Consider the following 13,795-nt stretch of genomic DNA (forward strand, 5'->3'; position numbering starts at 1 on the left):
AAGACATTTCACATGACCAAATGAATGATCTGATCCTGTTCTCATCAAAGCACCTAAGGCCTGTTTAAAGTAGGCAGTTAGCCACCTCCTCCATTTAACTGGGCCACCCCTTTCACTGTTTGTCAACTTAGAGGCTTTTGTTCTCACCTTGGTAAAAGTTTCTGTCCTGCCCTTATCAGCAAAAGATTAAAGCTCCTTTTGAGTAAGCAGAACACTTAATTATCTAATCAACTCCTCTTCCACCTACTCTGTTCATGTGAGTTGCTTTTCCTGGGTGCTGTTCCAGTGTATTCAAGAACATTACAATTATGTACACAGATATCATACACTTTAGAGATGGGATCATAAATTGTAGGAAAGGCTGTTCTGCCTGAAAAGTAAAGTTCTTTTCATTCCCAAAATCCAGATAACCAGTTCTGAAGTTTCTGCTCCTCCTCCATTGGGACCTGACAGCAACCACCGAAGACCTGAACTTGATGCAGCATTCACAGCTCTGATGATGAGACAGACAGTCCTCTTCCTGCCCATTACTAGTGATTCAGCTTAACAGTATGTTAAACTGGAAAAAAGTAGAGGTCTGCAAAAGACTGACTTCATCCCTAATTTAGGCATGTGCTACAGAAATCCCAAAGAATCTTATCTGCAGGGCCTTCCTCAATGCTGTTTCATGGACCCCAGTGTAACCTCCACAAGGCTTCAGCCTCTGGTTTGGATCCTTGGCTATGGAAGTGGGTGTTGATTCTGTTTTGCTTTGTTCCATCTTCAGTAAAGCACGGTTAGATTATATAACAGCAGCAAACAATAGCACTAGCAACCGTATCCATTAACTTCTCCTTAAGGCAAAGGAATTACTTCTCACCCTTAAATTCCATTAAAGGACAGGCATGCAAGCTACCATGGGGCAAAGCCAAGGTACAGGTATACTGCACACACCAGCATTTCACAGGAACTGTCCACATTCACCCTCTGACCCTGAACTGATTGCAAGGCAGTTTCTCAAGGAAAAGAGGGGGATAAAAAAAAAACCAATTTATGGAATTTCCACCTCCCCCCCGACCCTGAATTTCTACCTTCTAGTAGGAAAAACACACTCCAGGCCCAACAGCTCATTGTTACTACTAAGCAAATTGTTTTTAAAAAACTAAAATCAAAACCTTGGTGTAATTAGTTAAGGGTCTATATATGATACCTGTACACATTTACAGAATCTGAAAGGGAACCAACAGCAATATCAGGGTAGGAATTTTTATCCAGGTCCATGTTTCCAGCAAGAGAGTAACCAAAGAAATTGGTGTTTGTTTTTTCACCATCAAGAATCTAAAGAGCAAACAGATTGAGGAAATTCAGACATTTAAAAGTTATAAAAGTGAAATAACTGAACATAACTGTCTTATGGCCCAAAAAAAAAGAGAGGGAAGAGAAACAATGAAATAGAACCTGTGAAATAGGACCTCTGTGTTCAGTTCAGGTAAATGACACTGAAGTGCCAAGATGATTTGCTTTTCTTCCAAGAAGTTACTTTGCAATAGCAGTGAGTATCAGAACTTACTCGTATGCATAGAGATGTTGCTTAGTTTATCTTCACTTACAGTATTTATGCACTATAGACACTTGAAACTGAAAAAGTATTCTAGAAAGTAATCTAGCAGTATTCTAGGGAGTGCAATCAAGTTCCATTCTCGCCTGGCAAACTGGACACAGTGGTCCTGAAAACTAAAAAGGCATGAACATTTTTTATTTAAGAAGAAAGTGTTGTAGTAAAAGAGAAACCCAAGAAACTAATTATTTTCAAATCACCAGATTTACTTTTAAAAATCCAAAACTATACATCTACATGCCTTTTTCCTTCTCTACATACTATTAGTGCCAAAGGACAGCCCCAGAAATAAAATGTGTATTAATATCAAGAATTCCTAATCCTTCCAGTCAGCAGTGCAATCTTTGAAGGGTCCTGTGAGTTTGCTGCATATCCACCACCCCACTAATAGTAATGGAAAGCGAGAAGATGGATAGCCCTATCATTTCTTTAATTTTGTTCAACACTACTACTTATATTAAAGGTTATTTCATTACCTGTGCTGGTTTTGTATTTATTCCATTCTTGGATCCATGATAAATGTATACTTTGCCAAAACCATCATACGGAGCCCCGACTGCGATATCTGTTGAAAGTAAGTTGCAACATCTAAAATCACTCTTGCTCTTTCTGCCATGTGCAATCACAGTAAGGGTAAGATGTTTCAAGTCTGGCATCAGCAAAACAGTCATGTACATTTTTGTTGTCAATGTCTTCCACTTACCTGGATACCCATCCTGATTAACATCCCCAACGTTTTCAACTGCAAGCCCAAACATGGAGTCGGCGGTTCCATTCAAGCGAACAGGTTTCACTCCTTCCCACTTGCCTTGGCGGTTGATGTAGACATACACAGCACCACCGATATCTCCGCTTCTGTCGAAGTACTGTGGGGCTCCCACAACAATGTCTTGCCATCTTAGAATTAAAAGAAAAAAAAAAAAGCAGTGCTTTTGCAGAACCGTGAAAAGTAACTGATCAGATTGTGGGCTAAAGATCAGCTGCCCAAAGAGCTGCTGAACAAAGACCAAAACATGCATTAAACTGGTTGAGCAACAACAGCCCCACTTGACACCACAAGCTCGTTCATTCCTTTGGTGGCATTCAAGGATCTTCTGTCTAGGGTCTTCTTTGGGTATGAGACTGGTTCCTTCTTTCATTGTTTACACTAATTGTTTAAATAAAATTCTTCTATAATTAGAAACATAGACCATGTCCTGACTGGTTCTTCAAGATGCTTGCCATTTCCTCCAGCAAAACGTGGAAGGTGTGATTTGGTATTCCTTGTACTTACAATGGGAAAACCAAAGCAGAAATAAGCAAGATTGTTATCTTTTGTACAGGCAGCAGGAGTTAACCACAGCCATACCCATCACTGTTGAGGTCCACAACAGCAACATCATAGCCAAAAGAAGAGGCCAGCCCTTCTCCTTCAAACATGTGCTCCAGTGAAAGTGCTCTCTGATTTTTCTCTTTTTTCAGTAAAACAACTGCTCCGCTGTGGTTGGCTCTTGGGGCACCAGACACAAAAGTCATCTCATCTTGGGAGACAATTCCTTTACCAGAGTCCAAAGAGAAACCTTTATCAAAGAAAGAAATAAAATATAAACAAACTAAATAACAGCTTGCATTTTAATACACAAAATAAAAATTTCCCCTGCTATATTAAAGTGGTACATGGAATACAAGTTTTATCTAAAATACAGTATGATATGGGATATGGCTGGGAATTCTCCATTTCTATTTGGACTTGTGGATGCAAGTTTACAAACTGACACTCCTCCACACATTACATTCAAGTATTTCTCCCACAAAATGTATAATTTTATTGCTCACTTGGATCTGCTTTTCATGGACACCAAATACAAGATCATTTTTAAACATACCAGCTTAGAAATGACAACACCTTACCACTTGAATATAGCTCAAGTATTTCACCTCTGGCAAAATTATAAGTACAAGTCAATATCATTCTGTTGCAAACATGCAAAATGTATTGCACAAGCAAAGTATTCCACATGAATGATGTATACAGTATTTGAGAATCAGCTTACACAGTAATGGTGAAATTGGCAATATTAACTTAGTGCAGCCCTAAAGGACATGTTGAAATTAATTTAGTCTTACCTATTCTTTATAAAAATCAATACATTTTAAATTATGAAAAACCAAGTTAAATGACTATACTGCATATAGCAACATATCCAACAAAGGCCAAAGTAGAAAACTGCACATGTTGCAAGGTAGGAAGATACCCGCCAGCAGATGGGAGTCTCCCTTCTGAAACACTTCACCACTACTATGAAAACTGTCAATTACAGCAATTCACAATGAGACAGTTCCAGAAAAACTGAGGGAGTCCCAGCTGGGGGAGGGATGAGAGGGTTTGGAGAAATGCATGACAAATCAGTGTTTCTCTGAATCCTAGTTACTTTGCCATCTCCTCTTCATCTGAATCCCTGGTTTTACATGCTTTGCTTACAATGTATTTGAGATGAGAGGGGAGAGAGGGGAGAGGATCGTGTCAAAGGTCTGGAGATTATGTCTGACCAGATGCTGCCACTTCATGTGGTCACAAACCTAAGTAGCTATTCATCATTACATCCACTGATTTGTCCACCTGTGTGCTGGGAGGCAATGTTTTGTACACAAACTGATCTGGATGAGTATCAGATATCGCTGTCAAAAATAGAAGACCTGTAAACACGAGTGAAAGATTGAAGAGAAAAAAACAGCAGTTAAGCAAAACACCTCTAACCATGTTCATTTACTGTCTGAACAGAGGGAACAGAAATGCCAGTGAAGAGCTGGCTTGCCTGGAAGTGGTTTTGATTATGACAAATCAAAGGCAGCATTTACATTTAGGAGATCAATGTATTTGTTATGAAAGTGCAAAAAGTCAGAATGACTGTTCGCAGCACAAGGCACCTACCTCCACAGCACTCCTCACCTTATCAATTCTTATTTCACCAGAAGATGCTATCAGCTTGTCTAACTTAAGCTCTTAGGATGGGGTTTTTTAATTATTATTTTTACACCCAATAATTACTCCTGATATTTAACAGAAGTTTATGCTCTATTTCTACTAACAGATGTGTAGCTCTAAGTTTGCTCTCTTCTTGACTTGCTTTTACTTTTTAGATTAGCAATGCCCTTCCCATCTGTTCAGTTTTCCACCACTCACACAGAAATTCCAGTCTCAAGTTACCAAAACTGTATTTGTCGCATACGCCAAAAGCAGTAGATCAACACAAAGAAATCTGCACCAGTGCAGAAAGATTCTTTACACTGAAAGCCTTTCCAAAATTGCAGCATAGCCTTTTCTTTGCACCAATGTATCTCACTGGTGTACAGAAAGATCCAGTGGCCTAAAGACATATTTCTGTTTTCGTAAGCCCACAAAAGACAAGACACCTCCTGCAACACATACACAAAATATAAACAGTACTTATATTACGATATTTTAAAGGTCTGTAAGAAGGCCATTGGAGTTTTAAAAACTTGAAGAACAAAAGAATTGCACCCATCTACGAGGAGAGAAAATCTGCAGTCTTAACAATTACATCCAGAAACTCAAATTTTGATAAGCCTTCTGACAGTACACAGCAGAGACCCTGTGACTAAGGACTGCAGATCTATACACTGTACTGCACCATCACAGTGATTATAATCACTCCCTGAGATTCCGTAGATCCTCATCACAGCTCTTGAATCTCACATTACAATGGCAGCTCTTCCAGATACTTCAGCAGTATCATCTTACACTTAAAACTGGCCCATAAATGTGAATTATCCAAAATGGTGAACACGTTACAGGGCCACAATGAAAGATCTTCTGCCCCCATTTTGTATCATCACACCAGACTGGGATCATAAATGTTTAAGAGGCCTAAAGAGATTTACCATATGTATTTAATCCTACCTAAGTAACTGTTAGCTGGAACAGGAACTAGATTCTTATCTTGGCGGCTCTCATCACCAACTTCATAAGGCCCATCATCAAAGATACCCAGATCATAAAATGTCTGATTCTTTTGCTCTGCACGAACCACCCCTGAAAAAATGAAATGATAAAATAAAAGCAAATGAATGGTGAGAAAAATAACAGATAAATGGTTCCCAACTTATATCAATTATGTTGAATGAGATAGTGAGTGCTGTTAAAATGGGACAAACGCAGAATAGTGCACTGAGAGAACAGTGTTTTCTCTCTGTTCTATCTGTGTGGCAGAAGCTCATGCTGCTCTACAGAGGCCATACAATGATCTGGAAAACATGGGATACTAAGAAAATTCTCAAAAACACATGGAACCAATCTGGTCAGAAACTACCCTCATCATTTCTTAGCCTCATAAAGCTTCTCTTAAAAGGGAGATAAGTACACAGGAATTAAAAAAAAATAAAACTACTGTTCAGCTATGACAAACACCAGTGGTATATTTAGAAACGGTATTTAAGGGGAAAGAGCTATTGTTCAATAAAATGTGTGCTTCCCTTTTATCAACAGGCATATTTAATGTTTTGGCAAGCACAAACATGTTTTTCCATTATACAGAAGAGAAGTCTTTGGACTGTCCTAGCACTTCTATGCAATTGAAATAAAATGGTGTCTGAACTCAATATGCTGTTTCAGCTTGGTCAGATTTTGTTGACAGATATGTGGAAGATTAAGTTTTCACTAAAGTACACCTTGTGCCAGAGCTTAACTCAACGATTTTGCACGGTTCAGGTGGCAGGCACAGGTGTGCGAGGTGGAAAAACATAGTGGTTGGAGGATCAGATGTTCTCAAGAGGGAAGAATTCACAGCTGTTGGTGTAATGAAGTGTGATGGGAAAAATCACTTCAAGAGACTGAGCTGGCCATTTAGATGCTTCTCAACACAAACTAACAGAGAATATCTTATGGTTTTTTCCCCTCAGTTTTGGAATATCTCCTGGATGATACACAGTACTTGGCTCTTAGACAGATTACCCATGAAATTTTACATGGATATGCATGGATTTAGGTATGAATATATGTCAAATTGCTCTGTTCAGTTATCTTCCTGCAACTCTCCGGTATTTAATTTGGAAAGTACTACTGTTCAGAGACTTCACAAAGAATAGAGTGGAGAACACTGCAGGATAAAGATCTCAGTGCAGCTATCTAACATTTGCTCAAACGCTGAAAAAGGCTGGTCAAATAATTTTTAAAAATTTAGTGATTTGTTCCACTTGTCAAAGTAAGCCCTCAATCCCACCATAAGATTAGACTTATAAGGGAAAAAATTGCTGTACAAATGTGCAAAGTTCCATTATTTATTCATATACTTCAAGGATATTTAAAGAAACTGCAGTAAATAATTTTGATACAGAAGCATAGCATTTTGTGAAAAGAGGGTTAAATCATTACATCCCTATTATCCCCTCTCCCATCCAAAAAAAAAAACCAAAAAAAAATGTAAAACTTTGGATGCAACCCTTGAGAGCAACCTCAGAGGAAATGGGAAGGGTAGGCAGGAAGGAAGCCAAGTCATACCTTTCCAATTGTAAGTGCCTGGGGCACCAAACACAATATAATGATAGTCTCTAGTAAAAGTAGCAGCAACACCTTGCTGACAGGAACCAAACTTCTCATGGCCTCTTAAACGACCATCACAAAAACTCCAAACTCCATTATCCATATCATCCTTAATAGTGAGGTCCTGGCTCAGCACATAGCACCTTCCAATGATATCCCGGGTTTCCTGCACTGTGTTTACATACTGCCTTTTCTCATAACGATGTGCACAGGTCTGCAAGACAGAAGAAATAATAGGTGATGTTTTCTGTATGTTGTATGCAAGTCATCCAAGAAGGCTGGTCTCCTTCAGCAATCCTTCATGCCAACAGTGCTGTAAGGCACCTTGTAGACATATCTCTGTTGCAACGCAGAGCCCAATGTTTCCTCTGGGCAATGTATGGGAAAGGCTGGGCAGCTACAGATGAAGTCAAAGCAGCCAGCTTCATGGTCAAGGAAGGCCACATGGTTAAATCCCTAAAGCCATTCCCAACACCTAAACCCTCTCAAGAAGTGAGGAGAGAACCACTCTCTCTCACACAAAGAAAGAAGCGTCTGTGTTTCCCAACATCACATCCCTCAGAGTTAAATAACTTACATGCTTGTTCAGGACATGAGAAGCTGGTTCAACTACCATCTATCTGAGACCATTCAGAACTCTCCCCTTCCAGAAAAGTGCCACTAAGCAGAGGCTGAAAGCTTTTCCAATGAAGGGAAGGGAAGTTGTTCCTACTTCCTATGTTGGATGTTCCACTTACAGGGTAACTCTCACTGGGACAGAGCTGCAGCACTAAGCACATCCTGTTCCTTATCCTTTTAGACTGTTCCCCTGGGAACAGAATTCTAATCAAATATTTAACACAAAGGATGAATAACCACTGGGTTAAGCAGTGTAATTGCCAAACCATTATAAAAAAAAATGTGAACAATCAAACCCCTTTGCCAGCAGTATTCCTTGCAGAGCCAGATGTAGCAGGTGTGTGAAGAGCACAAGCAAGTCAGGTTTCTCAGCTGACAAACCTTTTCTATGGTTCCTATCAAGGCTCCACACTTAGAGCACTGTAGTACTGTCCTGCTGCACAGTGACCTCCAGGTTGCCCACATCTCATCTAATAAGTGCATTTCCCATTTACCAATCACAAAGAAAAGTTCCTTCTCAGAAAAGACAAGACAGCATTAGGTGATGAACAATCAGTTAATGAACAGGACTGCTTACATCTGCTTTTCTCCCCCTTGGGTTCTGAGGCAGACGGAACCTAGTTATTACTGCTTCTATACCCTTAAATACCCTTAAATAACCTGATTCACACGCTGAAGTCACCTGCTTCCAGTTTTGGAAGCAGTGACATTAACCTGCAAAAATATAATTAGATGGGGAAGCTTCACTGCAGACCTATTTTATGATGTAGCTGGTATCCTGAAGCACCATGAGAGGTTTATTTAACTGAGAAAGACTTTAAAAAATAACATTCTCTGGTAACTCCCAAAAGCTTTTTCTCTCTGTTTAGCATAAAATAAAAAGTATCTCTGTACTGTATAAAATAAAGAATAGTTAGTTGTCTTACTGCAGTGTAATGACCATATTAATTCACAGATGCAACTGAGACAAAGTCCCTGATGAAAGGTAAAGTGAGCTTGATCATCCTGGAAAACAAACTGATGACAACCTGCTACTTTCATGACCTACACTACTCTTCCCTATTTCTGCGATATTTAAAAGAAATAATGTGTATATGACAAAAAATAACTGGCACCCTTGAAAACTGTCCATCCTAGATTGTTACAAAGGTTATAAAGAGAGGCTAAATCTCTTTATAAGAGAGGCTAATTTAAAGTTCTTACAATCTCAAGTGCCTTACTTTGCTAAGGAGATATTTATGTCTTTACCTACAAGGAATCACAGGAGTAAACTTAGGCAAGTTACCTTTCAGCAAGCTGCATAGAAACACAGACCATTTAGAACATTTACTGTAGACCTCAAATGTTTTTATAAGTTAGTTCTTTACACTTACCACCACATTTCCTCCTGGCCCCTGACTTTGGACAGTTACACCCATCCATTGGTCCTCTTTACTCTCCATCTTCGGGTCAGCTGCAGAGTATCATAATACAACTTAAAATATTAAGAGTTAACTACATTTTCTTTTTACTTTTCTTTTTCTTTGAAGTCTATCAGTAGAAGCACTTCACACAGAACACCACACAGTCTGCAGGTGGCACTGTCTGTACATTTTATCACTAACAACATCCATTTTAATAAACATTTCTAGCCTACTACTTCATGTTACATCAATTTACAAAAGAGTAAGAATCTACCAAGATTTAAGCATCTCATACTGTCTCAGCAGTACTGATGCAAAAAGGAGTTATGTATAAATTCCTAGAAGCAACTATCTGATACACTGCCTCTGGAAAGGACATCAAACAAGAAAAATCAGACAACTCTTTAAATTAAAAACAAAAGCACTGAAAAACTTACTCTCCTCATCAAATTTGATACGTATGCAATTTTTATTTGGAAATGCAATGTCACAGCTGTACAGTCCTCCTGTTCTGTTGGCTTGTTGGGCTGGAAAGGCCTTTTCCCGAGGAGCTCCAACCAGCAATCTGCAGGGAAAGCAAAATAATTTAAAGAGATCTGTAGAAGTAATATTAGAGAAGAGGAAGGCAACAGAATCAGAAAGCATTTTCATCGTGTTGCTGGAGGTTTGACGTGCAAATACTTGAAGATGGATGAAAAACTACATCACAGCACTGCTCTTTAAAAAAAAAAATTAGGAGGGGGACTGTTTTAACCCCTTCCTGCAATTGGTAATTGGTTACTCTGTGAATCCTCCTAAACCCTATAAATGTAACACCCCCAACAGGAAAGCTGTATAGCAGTAACAGTTCTGCAATTATTGGCCCCGCAAAGCAGTACCTGTATTGTTATTACTGCTATTATTATTGCAGTATTCACTGACAGTGGCTGATAAAAGTAAAGTAGGTGTCTGGTAATTTTGCAAACACCATATTTCTATCAGGGAGTCAAGTGGAGTGGTTTTTTTGCCTTACTAGGAATTGTTGATAAGGGTGAGAAAAGTATTGTTTCTAAAATGACCAGAAACCCCCCCAAACAGTAAATACAAGTGGTTTTCAAGATGTCTTCTAGTTTTACACCAGTCCTGTGCCACTGTTTGCCTGAATTTAAAGGCATCTTAGTATCTCTGATCAAAGCAAGATCCCTTCTGGCCCAAGCAAGTATCCACTGAACTGTTCCAGGCTCTGTGCAAACATGCATTCCCCTCTCCTCTCCTTTGACAGATACTCCACTTTGAAGCTGAAAATTTTTCTCCAACAAATCTCTCATCAAGAACAGGTCCACAAAGGACTTATTTCTCCTACAAAAAGCCTACTCTAACAATCCCTCCTTAGACACTGTTCTGGTAAACAAATGTGAAAAGTTCTTATTTTAAAAACTAAGTAAAGCAAATTTTTTTCTGCATCAACTGTACACCATGAGTATTGTCACAAAACCACCAGCAGACATATTTACTTGCAAAATAAGGGGTATCAACAAAATTCTTATATTGTCTTCTTCTTTGAAATGTCACATACAGAAAGCACAGTTGCCTCTCAGGTAGCTGACTGAAGCTAGTTAGCTTCAGCAACCAGTATGCAATAGTTTGTGGAAGAAATATCATGCTCAGCTGAAAGACCAAGGACAAGATAATGGCGTGTGGATGGTGCAACACTGCAGGTGCAATGGATGGATGGATGGATGGATGGATGGATGGATGGATGGATGCTGAACCAGACTATGTGCTTCCTGACCCTCGTACAAAAAACATTGAGAAGATACCCCTGACATTAGTGTCCAGGAGGGCAAAGTTGGCATTACAGTCGGATCCACAAGGCTCAAGGAGGACCTCAAACCCTCTGACTATAAAGTCTTGCTTGAGAGAAAAGCTTCTCTGCATGCTTTGTTGTGGCAATAGGACAAAGCACACTGCTGTCCCTCAGAATGCTATCCTTACTGAAAACAAGACTCACTTTTATTCATAGCTAACATAGAATCATAGAATCATAGAATCAGCTGGGTTGGAAGGGACCTCCGAGATCATCAAGTCCAACCCTTGATCCAACACCGCCATGGTTACTAGACCATGGCACTAAGTGCCACATCCAGTCTCATCTTAAAAACCTCCAGGGACGGAGAATCCACCACTTCCCTGGGCAGCCCATTCCAATGCCTGATTACCCGTTCTGTAAAGAATTTCTTCCTAATATCTAACCTAAACCTCCCCTGGCAGAGCTTAAGACCATGCCCTCTTGTCTTGCTGATAGTTGCCTGGGAGAAGAGACCAACCCCCACCTGGCTACAACCTCCTTTCAGGGAGTTGTAGAGAGTGATGAGGTCTCCTCTGAGCCTCCTCTTCTCCAGGCTAAACAACCCCAGCTCCCTCAGCCTCTCCTCATAGGACTTGTGCTCGAGTCCCTTCACCAGTCTTGTTGCTCTTCTCTGGACCTGCTCCAGCACCTCAATGTCCTTCCTGAACTGAGGGGCCCAGAGCTGGACACAGCACTCTGGGTGTGGCCTCACCAGCGCTGAGTACAGGGGAAGAATCACTTCCCTGGTCCTGCTGGCCACACTGTTCCTGATCCAGGCCAGGATGCCATTGGCCTTCCTGGCCACCTGGGCACACTGCTGGCTCATGTTCAGCTTCCTGTCAATCCAAACTCCCAGGTCCCTTTTTGCCTGGTTGCTCTCCAACCACTCTGCCCCCAGTCTGTAGCGCTGCATGGGGATCAATTACATTCAATACATAATTTTTGTTATTAAGAAAATATTTATTCAATGTCCCTAAAGTAAACCCAAAACTGATGTTTTAAAACACAAAATTACATCTGTAAAATTTTTGTGAAACAACCAAATTTTAACCACTTTTACGGAAATAAATTCTCCCACAATCCATAATTTGTCCTCCTCAAGAAGGTAAACCCCTGAATGCTGAAACCTTCAGCATAAAATATTTGCTTTTGATCCATACACATATAAAAGCAGGGCACACAGCGTGGGTGGGTTTTGGTTTAAAGTGTTTCCTGCTTTTCCCCCTAGATACATCTGCCATCTTTTTCAAGCATTTTTTCAGAAATGTAGCAGTCATCACAAGAGTTTGCAATCTAAACAACCCTGCTTTTAGAAAGGCCATTAATAACTTCATTTTCCCATTTTGGCAACAGTGCATTGAACTGTCATCTCTTGGAGTAATTCTTTTGCAAAGCATCTGTTTCTGAGCTACTAAGTGGGAATAAATACATTTTCTCCTCAGTTCTGTTATTGCCCAGGGAAAGACAGATGAAATTATTCTTTTTAACACTAACCACCATAAATTTTAAGAAAGTAGAGGCACTGATTTTCTAACTTACAGAATTTTCATTACTTCTACTTTTTCATTCAAAGCTTGAGGAGGGTAAATGAGATGTACTGAACTTTACTTACAAAAATTTGATCAAATTTGATCAACATTGTGAAAACAACTGAAAGCTTCTTGAATTTAAATACTCAATTTGGTTTAATTGTTCCATCTGCATACTACTGACAGTGGTGGTGCTAGATCAAGAAAATTATGACCCTGTTCCTTTCTATGGGATAGTGAGACTATATCCTCTCCCCAGCCAAATGATACCTTTTACAACACACCATGATGTGACCGTGATCTTGATGACGATTTGGTCAGAGGGAAGGTCTACTGAGACATGAGGGAATAAACAGCACAGCCAACAGAATATAAAGTGGAAAGATGTGCCACCTGACATCACCAGCAACCACAGGGTGATTGAATTTAAAATCTCTGTTGACAGAAGGAAAAGTGCCAGTAAAACCTCAACTCTAAACATGACCAGAGCAGATTTCAGGCTGCTCATGAAATTAGTAAGTTAGGTCTCCTGGGAAAATGTTTTTGCAGGTGCTGGGGTCCATCAGTGCTGGTCACTTTTCAAACATCACCTCCTAAGGGCACAGGAGCAGCAATTCCCAAATGCTGGAAATCAAGCAGGTCAGGCAGAAGGCCGGCTTGGCTGAGTAGGCTTCTTCTCTTGGAAATAAGGCATAAAAGGGAAGTGCATGCTCAGCGGAAGCAAGGTCAAGTGACATGGGAAGAATAGAGATGCTGCTTGCCACTGTAGAGAGAAAACTCATGCAGCCAAAGCTCAGCTGGAGTTGTAGCTGCCAGAAATGTTGGGGACAATAATAAGAGTTTTTTCAAATATATTAATGGTAATAGGCAGTGTAGAAATATCATTGGCCCGTTACAGGATGAGGATGGTCACCTCCCAAACAGGGACAGAGACAAGGCAGAGGTGTTTGCCTGTCTTCAACATGGATGATGGACCAAGGGGGTCTCAGTGCCCTGAGCTGGAGGACCATGACTGAGAGAATCATCAACTCCCAGTTGACTCTGAAATTGTGCAGGACCTGCTGCTCCAGCTGGATCCCTACAAATCTATGGGGCCTGATGGGATTCATCCCAGAATCCTCAAAGAGCTGCTGATGTCATCTCAAAGTCCCTCTTGATGATTTTGAGTGGCCTTGGGAATCTGGATGGGTCCCAGCTGATTGGAAGCTGGTGAATGTTGTCTCGATTTTCAAGGAAGGCAAGAAGGAGATCCCTGGAAACTACAGGCCTGTCAGTCTCACT

The 13,795-nt window shown here is 40.2% G+C and overlaps 1 protein-coding gene across 4 annotated transcripts in view; it reads right to left on the reverse strand.

Annotated features, from left to right (window-relative positions):
* The window catches only part of ITGA6 (integrin subunit alpha 6), a 105,273-nt gene that overhangs the window by 15,077 nt on the left and 76,401 nt on the right, over positions 1–13,795 (reverse strand). For all 4 annotated transcript variants that reach the window (XM_027678554.1, XM_027678552.1, XM_027678551.1 and 1 more), the window contains 8 exons: positions 9,595–9,722; positions 9,128–9,207; positions 7,095–7,350; positions 5,499–5,630; positions 2,946–3,156; positions 2,301–2,494; positions 2,074–2,162; positions 1,190–1,317 (listed from right to left, as the gene is read on the reverse strand). In XM_027678554.1, the coding sequence (XP_027534355.1) occupies positions 1,190–1,317; positions 2,074–2,162; positions 2,301–2,494; positions 2,946–3,156; positions 5,499–5,630; positions 7,095–7,350; positions 9,128–9,196 (1,079 nt within the window). In that variant the 5' untranslated portion in view covers positions 9,197–9,207; positions 9,595–9,722. The remainder of the gene's footprint in view (positions 1–1,189; positions 1,318–2,073; positions 2,163–2,300; positions 2,495–2,945; positions 3,157–5,498; positions 5,631–7,094; positions 7,351–9,127; positions 9,208–9,594; positions 9,723–13,795) is intronic.

This window comes from Neopelma chrysocephalum, unplaced genomic scaffold (genome assembly GCF_003984885.1).
Source record: "Neopelma chrysocephalum unplaced genomic scaffold, ASM398488v2 Primary Assembly neopelma1_44, whole genome shotgun sequence".
Lineage (NCBI taxonomy): Eukaryota > Metazoa > Chordata > Aves > Passeriformes > Pipridae > Neopelma > Neopelma chrysocephalum.